Source organism: Pararge aegeria, chromosome Z, assembly GCF_905163445.1.
Source record: "Pararge aegeria chromosome Z, ilParAegt1.1, whole genome shotgun sequence".
NCBI classification, from domain to species: domain Eukaryota; kingdom Metazoa; phylum Arthropoda; class Insecta; order Lepidoptera; family Nymphalidae; genus Pararge; species Pararge aegeria.
This window is the reverse complement of record NC_053208.1, coordinates 14686802-14706943: the sequence shown is the minus strand read 5'-3', so window position 1 is coordinate 14706943 and position 20142 is coordinate 14686802. Positions and strand designations below refer to the sequence as shown.

Here is a 20142-nt window from a genome sequence, read left to right as displayed (position 1 = left end):
GAACGCTAAAGGTCGACGATTTACCTTAGAATGGATATACGAGTGTATATTGATTCGTTTAAAAAGCAAAAACACGTATCAATTCCTGCGTCACAGAAATATTTTACCTCTTCCCTCGATCAATACACTAAATAAATTTATACGGCAAATTAGCTGTTCTGCGTACGGCTTCCAGCCTGCTACTTTCTTTGCCTTAAAAGAAAGATGTCAAACAATGGAGAAAGGAGAAAAACGAGGAGTTATTTTGGTTGACGAGATGAAGTTGAGTGAAGGTATTTTTTTTGATCAACAATCAATGAAATTTTCTGGTTTTGTTGACCTCGGAAAGCACACCCCAGAGGATTTAAAAAATAAAACGGCAGATCATGCTTTGGTATTCAAATTTGTACCTTTTAAAGGTAGATGGGTGCAATCATTGGGCTGTTTTCTCTCAAACCATTACATAAACTCATTGTGGAATGTATTATACTTATGGAAAATAGCGAGATCAATGTTGATGCTGTGGTTATGGATGGTGCGTCTTGGAACCGAGGTGTTTGGAAAATATTCGGCGTAGATGAGAATAATATCAGCTGTGAACATCCATATGACAGCTCACGACGACTATGGATGATTTCCACCATTTAGTTAAATGCTTCCGAACCTCGACCTTAGATGATAAGCTGCATGAGTTTAATACCTTAAACTCATGCAGCTTATCATCTAAAATGTACTCTATTATACCTAATAGAGTACATTTTCTTATATTACGAAATTTTGCTATGTTATTCTTGTTATCAAGATTATATATTTTGCAGACTCCTTTTGGGACAGTAAAGAAACGGCATTGGGAAGCATTGTTGGAAGAAGAAAATTATCGTCAGCCAAACTTGAAAATCGCTTACAAATTAAAACCTGCGCATTTAAAACCAAAGGGTTTCCAAGCAATGAATGTTCCTCTTGCTACAGAAGTTTGTTTAATATTTTGATATTTCTATCTATTAATGAATTATTCTATTAATTAATTAATCTATTAATTAATTAACAATTAATTAATTAATCTATTAATTAATTAACAATTAATTAGTTTTATTATAATATTTTAATTTCGATGCTTACTTATAGGTATTCGGTCATGAAGTATCCGTTGCCATGGCTCATTATCAATCAACCTGCGACGAATTAAAAGATTCAACTCCGACGCAAAATTTTATTGATCTAGTTTTTAACTTGATCCAAGCGATGTCATCACGTATACCGAGAGATGCTTTATATGTAAAAGATGATTGCCGTCAAAGACAGGTAAGATTGGTTTTGAAAATAAAAAAATAATCAGAAGTTAAAAAAATTGTAGGTTTCTTTTGAAGAATATCACTCGACTAAGCTTTGACTCGACGATCATGGCAATAGTTACCACGCCTAAATTGTCAGGTACTCAATGCCGAACCTTTATGTGTCATAGTAAAAGTATCTTAGAAAAATTTATCGGATGGAGATTTTGATAAATTAAGCATATTTTAAAATCATTTCGTTAATTTGTGTGATAAAATTTTATTTTATACACCGTTTTGACATTTTAACACTTATTTTTAACACTTCATTTCATATTAAACATCTTTCAGGCGATTTTCAAATTCTTAAAATTCCTTGAAGATTGGGAATAGCTTGAGAAGAAAATACCTGTTTCGAGAAGTACCTTACTGGGATTAAAAGTGACCTTACGAGCAACTATTGGAATTTTAGAAATGCTTAAAATCGAATGTAATTTTAAATATTTAATGACTGCGACTTTATCGCAAGACCCGTTGGAGGTTATTATAATTATAATCATTATATTATAATTTTTAGTAAAATTCGTTCTATTTTGTAATAAATATTTATTTATTTTCTATTTCAGAGATTTTTTTCAGTCATGAGACAATCATGTGGAGGTAACGATCATCCTGACCCTAAAATGTTTGCTCAAGTATATCGCTTAGCATCTTCCTTCTCCTTGATACGTCCTATAAGAGGGTGCAATGTTTCAGGAAAAGATCTTTTACGGAGTCTAATAGAGGCTAAGCATGTCTTAACAACATCTGATACACAAGGCAAGGATTCGTGGCTTGAAAATATTGACGAAATGTTGCAAAGTCCTCAATCATTAGATAAAAGCTCTTCAATCGACTTGGACCACGATTATAACCAGGCGGTAACTAGCGATGCGGTCCAATCGTACATAGCTGGTTATATAATTCGAAAATTAAGAAAAACCATATGTCAAATTTGTTTAGAAGCTATAGAGACGCATGCTGAAGTTGGTAAACAATTACAGCGGAATGATGTTATCAATAAAATGGACTTATATGGTGGACTGCGGTTTGCAAGTAATCAATTATTTGATATGACAAAGCAATTGGAAACGTGTGTGTTAAGAGCTGTCAGTAAAAACTTGACTAATGTTGAAACAATTTGCGGAATAACTATGGAACTCAGAAAAGAAACTGTTATGAAAATTGGGTGCTTGAAAAATGAAAATAGTTTAACTGCAAAGGTTATAGATATTTATATTGTTATGTTATTTATAAATTATTAATTGTTATTTATTATATTTACAATAAAATATTTAATTTATTATTGATAATGTTTGTATGACATTATGTCTTTTATTGCTGTTAATTTATATTGTTCATTACGTGTTCAGTCCATGTTACATGACTGCTTTTGTAGTAATATTGAAATATACTAATTTATAGAAATAAATAATTTTTTTTAGCGAATAATATTGTTTTAATACGTTCAATGATTAAAGGTATCTATGTTTTTTTTCTAAAAAATTTTTAGATGCAGAAATTGATTGCTTACAGGAGAAAAATTTTATATTTTCGTTTTGCTCCTGATGAACTTTTGTACTCTAATTTTAAACACATTCGTTTGTTTATTTCATTATATTTATGTACTTATTTATTTTGTATAACATAGTTATTTCTTCTTATTAATATATTAATTTATTTTTTGATATTTACACATAAGCGTTAAATCGTTAAATGATACGTAAAAAAATAATCATAATATATTTTTTCCCACTTTATGCGGATTTTTAAAAGCGCGCCATAACTTAGCGGAAGTTTCTCTTTCCTTGTTTATTTTTCAAGCCTACTCTAACAATATTTATATTTGGCGCTTCTTTTAAGAGTTACCCTGATGCATATGTGGCGCCACCCTAATTTAATACATTTTGACGACACTTTTTCATATACACAGATGACTCTCCTTACCTCTATACTCCATAGTTTAAGGCAATTTATGGAGGGTAGAGGTAAGGAGAGTCATCTGTGTATATGAAAAAGTGTCGTCAAAATGTATTAAATTAGGATGGCGCCACATTTGCATCAGGGTAACTCTTAAAAGAAGCGCCAAATATAAATATTGTTAGAGTAGGCTTGAAAAATAAACAAGTATGGAGATACAAGGAAGTAAGGTTATATTTACCACAATATTTTGTACAACGTAAGTTGTTGAAATTCTCAATAATTAACTACTTTAGTCGATAATGACATTAAATTTTTTAACTCGGCATACTTCAATTCATCTACGATTGCTACATTCATACCATACCCTGTGCATCGACCAGCGCCATTGTGGAGGATTTTTGAACTGTTATTTAGCGCAACAACTGGACACTTTTTCAACTTTTCTCCCATATAAGATGACTCACCTTACCTCTACCCTCCATAGGTTGAGTTTAAGGCAATTTAAAGATTGGTGGACAAAGAGTAGATACTACTCGGTGATCACAGAAGATAATACTTGGTGCCTTATTCTTTTAGTTGTCACCACACCTTTCCGATACTATAGGACGACTTTCAGACAAACATAGTAATACACTCACAATCGCAATAAATGTAGCGTAAAATTGTAATACAATTTATTTCACTAAAAGCAATTGCAGTTTCAATATCGATACTAAGGATTATTCAATTCTGAATCAGATTCAGTCATTTTAACATGAAAAAAGGGAGTTGAAAAGAAAGGGAAAAGAGGGAGAAATATTTTTCAACTATTAGCGGTACAAATTGGTTTTAAAATTGGTCTTTATTGGAAAGTGTGTAGGGGCTCTGTGTCTGCAAAGTATAGACTATAGATGTAGATTGCGATGGTGCTGCCATGGCATCCAATCCTAAATTTCGAAACTAAAAATCGACGTCAAACCAAACAATATGTCAGTCAGTCGCATATAATGGCGGAGGTTGTGTTTTTTATTTATACCATTAATTAAATCCGGTAATGTTTTTTTCTTAAATGATTGATTCCGTTCGTGTAGTTTAATTTGATTGGCTAAGCCTCGCTTTACTTCGTTATTGACTTTTAAATAATGAAATAGTGAGGATTTTATTGAGGATGGAGATTGTGTACGTTGTGGTATCGATAGACTTATTGAATTAGTGTGTCTGAGCGGAGAGTCGCTCGCCGGCGTCGGAGCCGAGAGGGTGGCGGCGACAACACGAGATGGGGGCTCAGCAGGCGAAGGAGCGTGGCACGTCCAGCGGTGCGTCCATGCGCTCGGCGAGAAACAAGCCACGGGTGCCGAAAGACCCCCGCATGCTTGGCTCGAACATATTCACTGAACACAGCGGTGAGTCATCCATATTTTGATTTCCTGCACTTTCATATTAAAATCGGAGGTCCAATTAAGTAATTGTATAGAAACAATTATATGTCCAAAAGATGAAATTCTTTGTCCTCTCTGGATTCTAACTTCGTTAAATCTCACCCCTCCCGATTGAATCTGAGTGCACTATTTTTGGAAAGTGTCAGTTTTTTATTAGACAAATGATGCAGCCTGAAGATGGAAATCTACAAACCTACTGCCTTTTTCGATTCTGACAGAAGTCACCTGTGGTGAATTTTAATACGAAATTTGCTCCTATCAGATTTTAGCCTCTTTTCAATTCAGTTCATTCTCCCCACTTGCTCTGACATGCCTGTATAAATAATTGCTGTCAAATGATCTATTCTGTATGAATACCTTGGAAATTTAACTGATTCCAGCTGCTGCTGCCGAAATCTTACACTATACAAAAAAAAATTATCATATCATATGTTAGTGTAAAGTTTTTATTGTAGATGCTCAAGTGCGACTGTAAATGAGAATTGCTAACCAATCTTTATATATTGTTATGTTGAATAGGTAGGTTTGTGAGATTTCAATTTGAATACAATACCTACCATGTCCATGAATTATTTTTATTATCATATTAGGATACCTACCTAAGTTAAGTTTGCAGGTATAGCTTTGTGTATACAATACTGACTAAGCAAGGTACCTAAGCTTACTAGAGATCTATGGCATTCCGTTTGCTTTATTGCTGCAGGGGGCTAAGGGGGCTTAGATTCTTCTGAAATAAATAATGAAATTTTTAAAAACTGATATTCCATGAAATTCTATAAAAATCATTACAGGAGGCTTAATTTTTTTTGTTTCTGGGATATTGTAGGTCCTTTCTTTTTTAAATACCTAACTACAGATATACTAAAAATGTGAACACTAAAAATCTTTTAACTTCCACTAAACTTTTTATAGAAAAAAGTATCAAATTAATACTCATAAGTAAAATAAAATGTTATTTCTCATATTGTTATGACTAAGTTCAGTTTACCTGTTACCATTAAACCCATACCTCTTATCAGTTTCAGCGACACATTAGTAGGTTAGGTTAGTGTTGGTAGGATGGTAACTAGTCAAGGTCGAAACCTCCCACCAGATTATGAGAAAGAAAATTAAGGAACTGAAGAACCCGAGAAAATTAAGAAACTGTAAATTTCTAAATTACTTTGCTGGGAACTGAACCCGGGACTTCCAGTCATAATTGCACTGTGTTGTCTCCAAATTTTTATGGGGATGACAGGTTGTTTCAACTTAACAACTTTTGTAAAGTTATTGAAATATGGGTGATAATGCAGACTATATTGGTGAGATTTTGTTTACTTCCTTTTTACCTTGATCCAACCAAACATGATAAAGTATGTGTGACTGAGGGCCTGCATTCTGATAACAAATAGTGTTATCGGGGGTAAATGAAATTCTATGCCAGTCCATGCAACAGCTAGCGATACTGAGTACTTTTTTTAGAACTACAACTAAATTTAATGCCACATCAAAAAACAAAATCAAACGCAGACAAAGTTGCAGGCAGCATGTTAGTCTTTATATAAAGTTTACAACTGTCTTGCGAAGTACTACATGTAAATACATGTTTTTATAATATATAAATATAATATATATATAATAACAACTTGGTTACTAAATTATTGTCTACGTAGCCATCTCTACATGGCACATTTTTTTATTACCAGCTCAACCCCTGCAGCGCTCTTTCTCCCAGTTATTATCACTAACTTGTGATTATAATCATTAATGCCAGCCAACCTGAATTGGAGAAGTTGGGTGGGTCTCCAAAACCTGTCTATTATGAGTGACAAGACCTTTGCCCAGCAGTGGAATATTATTAGGCTGACAATGATTATGATATAGTATATTACTGGAACTAGTAAGAGTAGAACTAGTAAAGCAACACAATTGTAATACTAATGCTTTAAACAAAATTATAACCTATAACACATAGTAACCCAGTGTGTTCTTGAAACAGAATATACTTAAAATATTACAAATTGATTTGATTGAATGTTGTGTGAGGTGGGGGAGAGGCAAAGCGATTGGTTTATAAATTTTGACTAATAGGACACTGGAAGTTGTATTTAAACTTTATGTGGAACTAAGTTGCCCATATATCCCACTTTATATTCGACAATAACCAAAATGACATTAATAGATAGCTCAGTTGCTGTGCGAGAAGAGAAGGACTAACCAACAAATATCCACACTTGCTTTTGCAATATTAGAAGAATAAATATTACTTGCATTGTAAACAAAGTATAATGGTCATAGCATAAATTAGGTGATTTGATAGTATAGTGTTATTGATAGCTCCTTAAGAGTTATCATTATCAGGTATGACTTATCAATGTTATCATTCAAGTTATATGCTACAATATGTGGTTACAGTAATAAAATTAACATTTTGGTATGAACAACCTATTTGGATAGATAAATTGAGGATCTGGAAAATTCTCCACCATTAAAGAATATTTGTTTTTTCCTATTTAAAAGGACATATGAATATTATGTGCTTTAATGGTCCACTATTAAAGGATTTAATTATAATGTTGCTTTCTCCATTCACTTTTGAAACAACTGGCTCGCTGTTTGTTGTGATACCAATCTCAGACAGGCCCAGACCAGACAATTAAATTATTCTTCTTTTGAATTTGAATGATTTCACATAATATGTAACATATATAGTAGTTTTTTTTCTTTAGGTTGAATTCCTATTTATAAAATATATTTATCATCCAGCACCTGCTGCTGAATATTTAAAAAGTTAGGTTAGGTTATTTAGGTATGAGTGTGTAATCATCAAATTACGACTACAACTTTTTCCCATCAAACGGAGCGTCCACTGCGCTACATTAGAATTTCCCAAAGAGCCACCACATCTGGTCCTCAGACTGTCTCACTCATCCGCTTTTAAAGCATTTAAAGCAAAATTCGGATAGTTCAACCTTGGATTAAGACGGCAGAAAAGCCCAACTCTCGTCCAAAATTGGACACTCTCCTATAGGTACTAATAGCTGATATTACTCCGATTATTTATAGTTCCAATAGTTTTACTAGGTAAAGTAATTATGGCATGCGATTGAATTACAAGCCTGACGTGAAGTGTAGGAGGAGGAGGGTGCCGACGAGTACGTGGAATGCAATTGTGTGTTAATACGAGTGTCCACGCTTCCGCTCTAACGAGATGCTCTGCTTGTATAGAAATCTTTATTATTTCAAATACCTATTTACATTCATTGAGACTGTTGAATTGAAAGCTTTTTGTTATAAAAATAAAACTAAGCCGTTATTTGTGTACATAGCAATATCTACGGATTTCTTTTGAACTGACACGTTAAGAGTTCCAATATAAAAAAAAAATTTAAACCTGGGCATCTATTCATTATCCTAATCTCACTCAAGAACTAAATAAATATATAGATTGATCCCTCGTTCATACATATTTATTGATTGATGACTTCTATAAATTCAAATTCATCCATTGGAGTTCCAAACGTGCCCAAAAACTTGTAGTACTAGTGAACTAGAGAATAATAATTCTTACCTGAAGTTATATCAATCTTTATACCTACCGCGTATTAACAGAGTTTTCTTAGCAGATTTTCATATTTCGTTCTTCATTCGGTAAATTGTGGCTGAAATAAGTTAAAGTGATTAAAGTCTTCAAAAATGAAATAACCTCTGTAATTTTCTAGAAGTAGGTACCCACCCACTTTTTGTTTTTTTATAGCGTAAATGAAGCTAGGCAATAACAAAGTTTTCTATACGAAAGTTATTTAATAACTAGGACTACAACTTCGTGAAAGTTAGTTCATAAGTCTTCAACTCTAGCTTGTATAGTCGTAGATCCAAACATATAACACACTCCAGACAATAATTAAACACGTCTGTTCTGTTGTTACGCTAACTTGAAATTCATGTAATGTTGCGTGAAGAATAACTGCGTCTAAGACTGATCACCCTTAGGATTAACACTTAATTTCTGAAGCCTTTAACACAGCACACCCCCCACCCTTAATGGATGTGCGAGGAGTTCAATGGTGCCAGCGAGCTGTCAGTTGGTCATACTTATAGCTGTAATAAACAGTAACACTTTGTATACATTGAAAAGGAAAATAACATTTAAATACGAAAACTTATAACAGTTTTAAGTTAATATATGACAATAATTAGATATCTATTTAAAATATAATTATTTCTATCAGTAGAAGTAAAAATAAACAATATTTTGGTAGGTTTTTTTTTTAAACTAAGCATTCATTTGTTGAAATCGTTGTACGGACGTAAAAAAATAAGCTACGAAAAATGTGAAAAGCATTGTAATAAATTCATCTCATAAAATTCTATTTGTCTTTTACCATCTATAATTGACTGTAGTTCTACCTACCGTTTTTTTTTAAGTAATTATAAGTCTATTAAGTATATACAATCAGCTGTTTGTTTATCATAACGATAACTATATATTATATAGTAAATGATCTAGTGAACTTCACCACCTCAGGAGCGTCATTTTTTGAAAATAATCTGAATAGATAGATAGATATAGATAGATAGATCTGGAGTGGCTTTTTTTGAGGTTTTCCCTTATTTTATTTGGCGAACATAAGTCAAAAAACATTGATTTATTTATTTATAGCGATAGACGGATTAAAGATTTAGAATATAATAGAACAACTAGATATTATCTAAAGGCATTTATCACAATGCAGTGTCCGCTTAATATACTTGTACTTGAGATAATTGTTCTCATTTCCCCTAAGATTCTTGTGGAAACTCTATTATTCTACATTGAATCCAAACCATCTAGCTGCGCACGTGTAAATAACGTATATTATACGATCTCTATTGTCTTTGTCACCTCGTTTGTGAAACATTTTCCTTCACTCCTTGTCATCAATATCAATACAATTACAAAATAATAATAATCAATACATTATGTACCTTCAATATCAATACAAATCCATACTAATACTATAAATACGCCAAAAACCGAAAGTATTTTAAGTTTAAGTTATTAAACCACTGTACCCATCATGGAGAAATGAGGCACAGGGTAGCTTGCATCCAGACATACTGAGAATTTTTTTTAAATGTTATAATACATTTTTTATTCCGAAAAAGTAGAGAGTTCCTACGAAACAAAATGTTCGAAAATTAATCAAGGATTGTCACGTGATATAGATATTTTTATATCTTGTTGACATAATACAGTGAGAGAGTAAGTCAGTGCAGGTATTTCGCTCCACTTTGTGTGCTGTGGCTGCAAATAGGTTATTTAATTTGCGATAAATACACGTTTCAAATTAGTTTATTGCACTCTGCGAATTTGCAAATGCTTTTGTAGTTTCATGTCTGTCGCTGTGTTAAGAATTTAACCAAACCGCTTTTGCAATTATTGGAATTTAATTGATCATTAAAAGTGAGGTCAACTAGTTTTAAATATTTTCCCATATTTTCAAGAAAAACTAGGAAGTTCTTTTTGAATCTCTTCTGTTTGAATTCACATAAAAGAGAGCGAATTCTTGTATCTTTATAGAAAAAATGTACGTCAGTTGCTATTTGGAAAAAAAACAAACACTCCAACCATCTCACATGTCACATACAAGACACCAACTTGAACTCAGACCACCGTGGTGGCAGGTTTTTAGGAGTAGCTGCATTTCCCATCTTCTGCGCTGTTACTCGTATTTCACTGTGACTGCCCTATTTTTTTTTGCTCTAAGCTCTGCATAACTGTCAATAATTAAATAAATTTAAAAACTTAGTACTTTAGCTTAAGGACGGCAAGACAGAAGAAAAGCCCTGACTGCCTTGTCCTGCCGTCCTTGAGCTATAATACCGTCATACCAAAAAAAAAAAGATTTTCATTTCTGATAAATAACCGAGGATATAAAATTATGATACATTTTTTTGTTGCAGACTGGTTAAAAAATGTACGTATACTACAGCTACCCGCGTCTTCGTCCGCGATAAAATTTTGATTTGCCCCGAAATTAAAAGAAGTCCCTGGGACCACCTACATTTATTTCCCGCACCTCAGAAAAACCGGGCCATGATTTTTACGATGTAAGGTCACAGGCAGATAGAAATACATACTCCCTATAACTCTCTATACTATAATTTTAGATCTTATATATAAAAGCGAAGTTTTAAAAAACCTTTTGAAAACCTTTGCATATAAAAAAAAGGATATTAGTAGTGCGCACCTCAGTGGTGGTTTAAAAGCATGCCCGCGATTCCGTCTGTGTAACACCTCCTAGCAATCTATCTTTTCTATTTATGAGCGAATTTAAAATATCACTTCCTACAACGTTGAAGTAAACCTACATGCCAGAGAGTTCTCCCGAATATTCTCAAAGGTGTGGAGTCCACCAATCCGCCCTGGGCCAGCGTGGTGGACTACGCCTTAACCCCTTCTCAGTGTGGGATGAGACCCGTGACCTATAGTGGGCCGGTAATGGGTTCACATAATGAAGCCATCCCTCGCTTATCCTTCTTCTACTAGACTCCTTTTCGCATTTAAAACTTATCGTCTGTTGTACGTCCATAGGCCTATAAATCACGGATGGAGTCATCCGTGATTTTTAGGCCTGTTTATTTCTAATAATTTACCTGAATTTTCGAATTCCGGTGTCTCTAACCTGAAAATCATAGGACTTTCATTGAAACTTCCACCCCATTTCACCCCTTTAGTAGTAGTAGTTGAAAATTTCTCAAAACCGTTAAAAGCTGACCTATGTTCTAGAAGGAACCTAGCTTTCACATTCCAAGTTGTCTGGATTTATAGTTCCTGAGATTTCGTGATTAGTCAGTGAGTCAGTGGTTTTCACCTTAACCGGCTTACAAAAAAGGAGGAGGTTAAGAACCTCGATCCAGAAATTCGGTTGTTTTTTTGTTTCTTTTTATATGTCCTATATCAATCGTATTTTTTAAAGTAATCCAATCGTGGTCGCCTAGATTTCCTCTTTATATAACGATTACTTCTAAGTTATGTATCCAATTGGATTGAATTAAAATGTATTTTAGTGCTTGATGATAAAACTATTTATTTAAATAAGAATTAATACTGCGATTCTTACGCAAGTCACGGTTACATCGGCGATTTAATAAAATTTTAGAACAAAAAAGCGTCTATTGCGGCTTAACTATGATAGTTAGTTAGTTATGATAGTTAGTTAATAATGATAACTTTAATTATGTAGTACATAATTTTTATATATCACCAATAGTTTTCTCAGCGCACGCGAATTAAGGAATTTTATAGGCAAATTTTTGCTAATTTGGGCGACATCATTGCAATTTTCTTAAGGATCACCAATTTTTTCATTATAGCCTATGTTATATCGTGAAGGTTAAGCTTTCTTTTGGCGAAAAAATGTCTAAAATCGGTCCAGTATTGGGTACAAAGAAAAAAATCTCTCCTCTCCTCTTTATAACATTAGCATAGATTATTTCCTTTTATTTTGCTACGTAACCTACGTATTTTTGTTTATAGAAAAGTAAGTTTAAATAAAAAAAAAACAACAAATAAAAAAATACGGGAAAATTAAATAATCTATGCCGTAAAGTTATTAGTTAGATCTATATATGTAATAAAAGTACGAAAAAAAAAAATTTTCATATTATTACTAGACTTCATAATATGCCAAAAGATTGAACACACCAATTAGTTTGTATTGATTTCTATTTACGTTGAATAGTGCGGTCAAGAACACTATGTTCAGTATATCTAGTGGGGATCAGTGTTCGTTGCTAACTTCCTGCAATTGAAGCTCGTTTAGATTTCACACCGACCTTGACTGGTACAGTGCGATAATCTGTATTATTACAGCATTGTATTCTAATTACATTTTAAACAGGTAACATGACAAATTGACAGTGCGGTGTTAGAGAGGCTCTTCTTTACATTAGGGTAGATACACAAATGTGTAGCAAACGTGTAATTGGCCTGTATCTTTTAAAAATCATTTGGTACGTTGAGATGCAAAGCAAATTTGCAGCAGTATAATAAATTCGTTACTCATAATCAGCTTTTCTGTAAGTGAACATTGAAACGTACTGAAACCTCGTTCGTTCACTCTGGGAGCACTTCTTAAAGTAAATGCGTGGCAATTGTGTGGACGGTGGTGGCGACCATCATTCCAGTAACACCCTGCCTTTGATCTGCTTTGAAAAACCAAAGCCACCCAGATACAATACAAGATATAAAATCTTAATATTTTTTTTTTTGGTGTTTTAATAATCTTAGTTGGCAGAATTGCAACAAAATCTCGGAGTGAGCAGATGTCTCCGACTGCGTTCGTGAACACTTCACTTCCTTCCTTCCTTTGCAATCGGATAAAAATATTTAAACAAAGCTTCATATGTAATAATAAAACTAGCCAAAAAAATAAAGCTTTATATGTAATAGTAAATATATATATAGTATAAGTCTTGTCAATTTTTCGCTCGCCTGAACTAATACGATTCTAATTAGAACTGCGCCTACATTACAATAGCCGTACACGACGCTATGAGTTAGTTAATTAGTTCGTGAGGCGTCCAAATCACTGGGGAGCAACGAGAGCCATTATTTAATTTTAAAATACTACAAAATAATAAGTATAATTGTTTCAAGTACAATTATTAAGGATCGACATTTTGATATACTGACTAGTATTTGCGTAGTCTAATGATAAGCATATTCGAATACGAAAAACGAGGCTCTTGGTTCGATTCCCTCGACAGACCATAAATTTTTATGTATTTGGATTTTCTTCCATGCCTCTAAGATCACTTTTAGTTTTCCGTCACGATCTCAAACGCAAGTTAATAATTCTTAAAAATCCTCCAACCTGTACAAGAGTCTTATAGGCCTTCCCTCACCTATGATATGGAAGGACTGTGTCCAAACGTACCAATACTTATTAGTTCGTTTTTTTAAGACTGTAACGATGATAATTCTGCAATTTTAGCTGTTTAATACCTAGATTCTAGGATCCTTATATCGGTGATTTATCTATCACTAGGCTTGTTAAATCAATTATGTGTTTCTGAACAGTACAGTGCAAAATTTATTTCAGTTTTAAACGTGTGCTAACTTACTTTAAGCGATAGCACTTTTAACATTATACGTTAAAAGTTTTCATCAGGAGTTAGCAGTTAATGGACGTTGTACAGTTTTTAGAGAGTTCCGAGTACAATGTGGTTGTGAGTTAAAATAGGGTATGTAGGGAAACAAGGTGGCGAGCGCCCAGACTGGTTTCAATTTTGTTCCGAGTTCAGACTGCTAGACTACTTTCTTATCAATTTACTATCCGAAATTTTATAAACAAGCACCTAATAATAAAAATTTACTCGATCTTATTAATGGCTACTCTAACTACTATGAAGCGGTGTAACGGTAAGCCTAGCATGTAAAAAGTCAAAAATATCTTTATTAAAGTAGGTAGGGTTAGTAGGTAAGGCTTCGTCATCCCTTTCGGAGGGACCGAGTTTGTTCCACGGCATGCACTTCTAACTATTCGGCGTTGTTTTAATGTTTTTTTAAAAATTAAATCCTTTGCTTTAACCGCGAAGGAAAACATCGTGAGAAAACCTGCATGCCTGAGAATATTATGGAGACAACGATTTCTAGCGGGCTCGTGAAGTCCGCAAGTCGCACTTGGCCAGCGAACTACAGCTCCAACCCTTCTTATTCTGAGAGGAGAACCGTGCCATATAGTGGGCCGGTAATACGTTGACGATGATGATGATTACTCTATTATACTTTGTATACTGTGCGAAATCCCATCGTGCAAATCGTTCTACATTGAAAGTCTTTTTTTCTTTTCAATGTTTAAGTTTAAGCTGTCCGTCACAATGAGTTTATGTCTATTTCCGTCTAAAGTCTCTTATTGCTCCCACGCTAAGAAAGAGATTATAAAATAAATATACCTACTTGATACTATAAAGCTGAAGAGTATTTTTATCAACGTACCTATATTTGGAAGCGCTAATCTTAGAAACTGCCTGTTGTAGTTTTTAATAATCTTATTTTTGCGTTGGATTGTGCGTCTATTGTCTAACCGACTTCAGAAACAATTGATCACCTCCTCGGTGATCAATTCGGATGTTTTTAATGTGTGTTCGGGCATAGCTCCGACACATTTGCAAAATCCTTTTATTTGTTTGAAAGGCATTTATTCTAAGACGGTCTCATTTAAAGTTTGTGTCATCATCATCATGACATCAACCCTTTATCGGCCCACTACGGGACACGGATCTCCTTCCGCAGAGAGACGGGGTTAGGCCGTAGTCCACCACGTTGGCCCAGTGCGGATTGGTTTATGGAGTACTCTCAGGCATGCAGGTTTCCTCACGATGTTTTCCTTCACCGCTGAAGCAAGTGATATTTTAATTTCATAAAACGCTTAGAAAAGTTAGAGGTGCGTGCTAGAATTCGAACTCGGCTCTCGGAAAGTGAAGCCGAAGTCCTAACGGCTGGGCTATCAACGCATAAATTTTATTTACAATATACATACAAGATTTTCCAAGACAGACACCGGAACTCTTCAAAAAAATGACAGCAAATCAACTTGCCAGCAGCCGATTGGCGCAGCGGGCAGCGACCCTGCTTTCTGAGTCCAAGGCCGTGGATTCCCACAACTGCAAAATGTTTGTGTGATGAACATGAATTTTTTTCAGTGTCTGGGTGTTTATATGTAAATTATAAGTATTTATGTACATAATTCATAAAAATATTCGTCAGTAATCTTAGTACCCATAACACAGGCTACGCTTACTTTGAGGCTAGATGGCCATGTGTGTATTGTCGTAGTAAATTTATTTTTATTTTTATGCAATGACTGCTATCGAGTAAATTTGCATTGTTTACGCAATCACACAACATTTACGCAGATGTATTCAGTATATTTTAAATAAAATAATTTAGCACAACATGGTTGAGCATAACATGGTTGAGTTAAGCCAGAACATCGATAAAAAAACATCAAAATTGATAACCTCCTCATTTAAGTTGGTTGATAAAATTAGGTGTAGCATACATTTCTATTTAGCACGATGATTGTTATGTTTTATGAGCACGTAAACGTATTACATGTGTGTACAGAATCTTAAATAGTATGGTTGCGCCTCCTTGGTGGTGACCTACTTCCAGTACCACCTGATGGAACAATCTTAGATATTTATAAACGAAATATATAACTGTCTTACTAAATGACTAACTAACTAACTAATCAAGAATAGTCAGGCACCTGATCAACTATTTTGAACGGATTCAGAAAAATACTTCTTTGCAATATTTTGTAGTAGGTTACAGTTCCTACGGATAGACAAAATTGTCTAAAAAAGTCAAAAACAACAAATAATAATAATACTTAAAAGTCAATTAATACCATACCATAAAATTTGTGTTAGTATCCGGAAAGGCAAAGGCAAAGAAATAAAATATAGTAAATAGTTTGGAAATAAAACTGGACCTGGTGCTGAAATTAGGTTCTAGGTTTTTTTAAGATATTAAAAACGGTAGTAACCGATTTGGTGCAGACGAAGTAGGTCAGCTAGTAATAGATAATAATCAATGTTTAAGCAGTTTCGTTGTATGTCTTCCTAGTCCAAATCCTGCCGAGGTTAACACATCCTTGATCATTATTAGGAGTATTATCTTTGGAAGTATCGCAAATCTAAAACTAAACATCAAATTTTCTATATGATTTTGAGTAGTATCCTGGTTTATTTTTGCTGCCCAAGGTCCATAAAAAGGGGACAAACGAAGGTAAAATAATTATTAAAATCGGTTCATTAACAAAGTTAAGCTCGAACAAATATATTATAAACTAGCTGTTGCCCGCGACTTCATCTGCGTTTGATTTTGTTTTTAAAGTATTCAGTATCGCCTTAAGTGAGTATTGTAGTATATATGTAAATATATATATAACATGTGACAAATAATTTGCAATAAAATAAAATTGCGACTATAATTATTAAAGATCTAAGATATCCTATCTCTTAAGTTGGACCAGACTGCTCACGGTGAGCCAATTTTATTTAAAATCGGTTAAGTAGTTTAGGAGTCCATCGCGGACAAACATCGTAACAGGAGATTTATATATATTAAGATATATAATCCGAAGGAATTAATAGTATTATTTATATATTAATAGTAAAAAAATAATACACGGAACATAAAGTTATTATTAATGAAATATATATCGAAATATGGTGCTAGGGATACCGTATTATACCTACTCATATCATAACATTATTTTAGAGGGTAAATCACATCATGCCCATTACACAAGTTGAGAAGAAAATGCCGCCAGGTGCTTGGCGCTCGGGCGCTCGCCCACATCCTGAAAACACTCGCTTGGATTCTACCAACTAGTTTTAATAAAGGCGTCTCTACTACTTAGTGCCTTTTGTGTATGAGTGCTACTCTCACGTTCAGGCAACACTAATCATAATGATCGAACGAGATCTTCAGAAGTTTCTACAGTCATACTGTTTTAAATATATTATATTTTTAAACTATATTGATCCGACAGAAATAGTGTTACCTTTTCATGGGAATACAATGTGAAAAGGTCAGAACTACTTTTAGCCCGTCAATTTAGTTTAGAGATTTTTGTTTAAATTAATCGCCACTATTTTAAGCTTAATTAATGTTCATGGCAGGCTTATCTGCCATATGAGAGCAGGGTTCAAACTCACCATGCTGGTAGGTGGCTTAAGTATGGAACTTGGTCTCTTATGTAACGAATTTTTTTAGATGTTTTTATTTATTTTTTATTCTACTACAAATTAGACCTTGACTGCGATCCCACCTGGTCGTAAGTGATGATGATAAGATGGTAGCGGGCTAACCTGTAAGGAAGCATGGCAGATATATTAAACACGTACCTCTAATCTATTTCCGATGAAAAACTGAAAATTCTAGTAGATACTGCGAAACTGATTATACCCACTCGAAACGAAGAAAAATATAGGCCAATTGGCATCTCCAAAGCCGGTTACATATACGAGTATACACACCAACTCTATTTAAGTTAGCACAACTAGGAACCTATATGTCGTTCTAACGATGAGACAGGTGGCCTAACTTGCTCCCCGAAAAACGGAATGGTAAAATCCTAGTTCGGATCTCCAAAGTTGCCAATCTATCAATCGCCTTGAATAAACGTTGCCTAGCCAGCGCAATCCATTGATTTGATTTGTCCACACATATTAGACCACTCTGGTCTAATTTCCCCCTGTGCCTATCTTATTGCTATGCCAAATACTCTTTAGACTGCTACAAAGACTGTAAATTGTTGAACTAACGTAAACTGATCCAGTAAAGAAATACTTGTAGCAGTGTGGTTTTCTTATTTGTAAATGTCGATGTTTTATTTTCTTAATTGTATTTTGCTCGGGGTGTTGTGTCTAATGTTTTCCCTTATTTCCTTTACTTGAGTAGGAAAATAATTGATAGAATAACATTCTCTCATTTGTTACGAACGCTAACGACGAACGAAAGAACAACTTATAAAGTACGTTTCTTCGGTGTTTTATTTTTATTAAGTTTTGTTGACTTGATTCCCTATTATTATTTTCATTAGCTGTTTACGCAGCTTTTCTCGAGTGAACTGTATCCTCCTTGATTTTGTGCGTAACTTTTTTTTTATTGTACTATTTTTAGAAATTTCCAGCATAAAAGAAGGAAAAGACAACAAACGCGAATATATTATGAAAATTAAGATATTGTTGTAGTGTATTGTTTAATTGTTGAAAAATGTATAATTGTTAACAATTATTAATTGTAAAGTCAACAACTTCTGAGAATGCTCCGGTTTCGGAGCTTAAGAAGAATAAGCTAAGAAATTATAAATTACACCATACAGATTCTCCTGCTGTTCGCGCTATAGCAAATTAATTATAGCAAATTAAGCTTAATTTTCATAATAAACGCCTACTTGTATCCAACAAACACGAATACGTTTATTGCTCGTGGTACTACCAAACTCAATTAAATTGCTCAAATAGAATATTTACATTTTTCGGTATTGTATCCTATGTAGATGTGATTCGAAGACGTTAGATTCTTTAGTAACTATCCCTCAATACTATGAAATATTCAGTAAGACAAAGTTAGTAATAACAGATTTGCGTTTTAGACATATCTTATAGGAACAGTGCACCTTGAATTCCGAATTATAAGTAGCCTCACTCTCTGGCGCCTGCTATTCCTAATTTCCTAAAAAAATTAAGTTAAATCGTTTAGTTTCTTATTTCACTTTCGTATATTTTATGTATAAATGGATAAAAGTTACGCAACCAAAACTGTAGTCGAATAATGAAAAAATATATATCGTAAAGTTTAGGGGTTTATTCAAAATGTCAAAAATTTACGCTTGTGACGTCGCGTCATGCCTTACATTCTGGTGACCGAACCTAGTGCGCGGGAGAATGCGATAAGTTCTATAGTTTTCTACGTAACTACGTTAAAAATGTCATTTTACAACAAATTTAAGAAATGGTTCCTTGCCAGATTTTAATTCTGTTTCGTGTGCATATTTTATTTACATATTTAACGACGAGATATTAAAAGTCATGAATCTCAAATTCGTGACTTTAAATATTTAAGCAATTAAACGAATAAAGTTTTTAATGAAACGATGATAAAATAGCCGTATAGGTAAGATATTGTATAAAGAACACAATATCTTCTGAGAGTTACCGTAAATTGCACTACCGTTTTTTATCATCATTAATGACTATGTCATTGTTATGTGACCTTGACTACTCTCTTCCGAACCGAGACAAAAACAAGGCAGCATGCATGTTATGGGGTACTGTAGAACCGGTTCCAATGATGCGAGTTGTTCAAATTGTTAGGTATCGATGATATACGCCTATGATGTTGTATCGAAAATCACATACCGAACTTAAGTTTGAAGCCGACTTCAATAAAATAGCATCTTCCCAATTGCACGCACTTTACCTACCCATGTCTCCACAATCTTCACGCATAAGTTTAAATTGGTTGAACCTATTTATTAATTCACATTTATTTGATAGCTTTTGCTTTATTGTGTATATATAATATATAAAAATAATAGACAGATCTGAAAGTTTGCATTATAATATATGATACCTACTAGCAGTGCGCCGCGACATCTAGTTTAGCGCGTGTGTTTCCCTATGGTATTGAATTTTATAAATCCTGAAACGTGTATTTTACCATTTTCAACGTAAACACCAATTATTTTCGATATACCTAATTGGAAAAAATTCGAACGACTTCTACAAACTTCCATCCCCTTTTGAACGCCTTTATGGGTGGAATTTAAAAAACTGTGATACCGTCCTTTATTGTTTGTAAACCGAAATACCAGCTTTGGTGATTATAAATAATTTAATACATAAAATATCCAAAAACTAAGAAGCTAATATTTATTTTATTTAAATTAACGCTTAGTGGTTAAGTTATTAAAAATGACACAATTTATACAAACTATTTAATATCTATGGGGTTAAATTGTTAAAAA

The 20142-nt window shown here is 33.6% G+C and overlaps 1 protein-coding gene across 1 annotated transcript in view; it reads left to right on the top strand.

The window, feature by feature from the left end:
* The first annotated feature begins 4196 nt into the window (after positions 1–4196).
* LOC120636231 (tyrosine-protein kinase Abl) overlaps positions 4197–20142 on the top strand; it is a 71279-nt gene continuing 55333 nt past the window's right edge. The window contains exon 1 of the mRNA XM_039907600.1: positions 4197–4594. Coding sequence (XP_039763534.1) covers positions 4468–4594 — 127 coding nt within the window. The 5' untranslated portion in view covers positions 4197–4467. The remainder of the gene's footprint in view (positions 4595–20142) is intronic.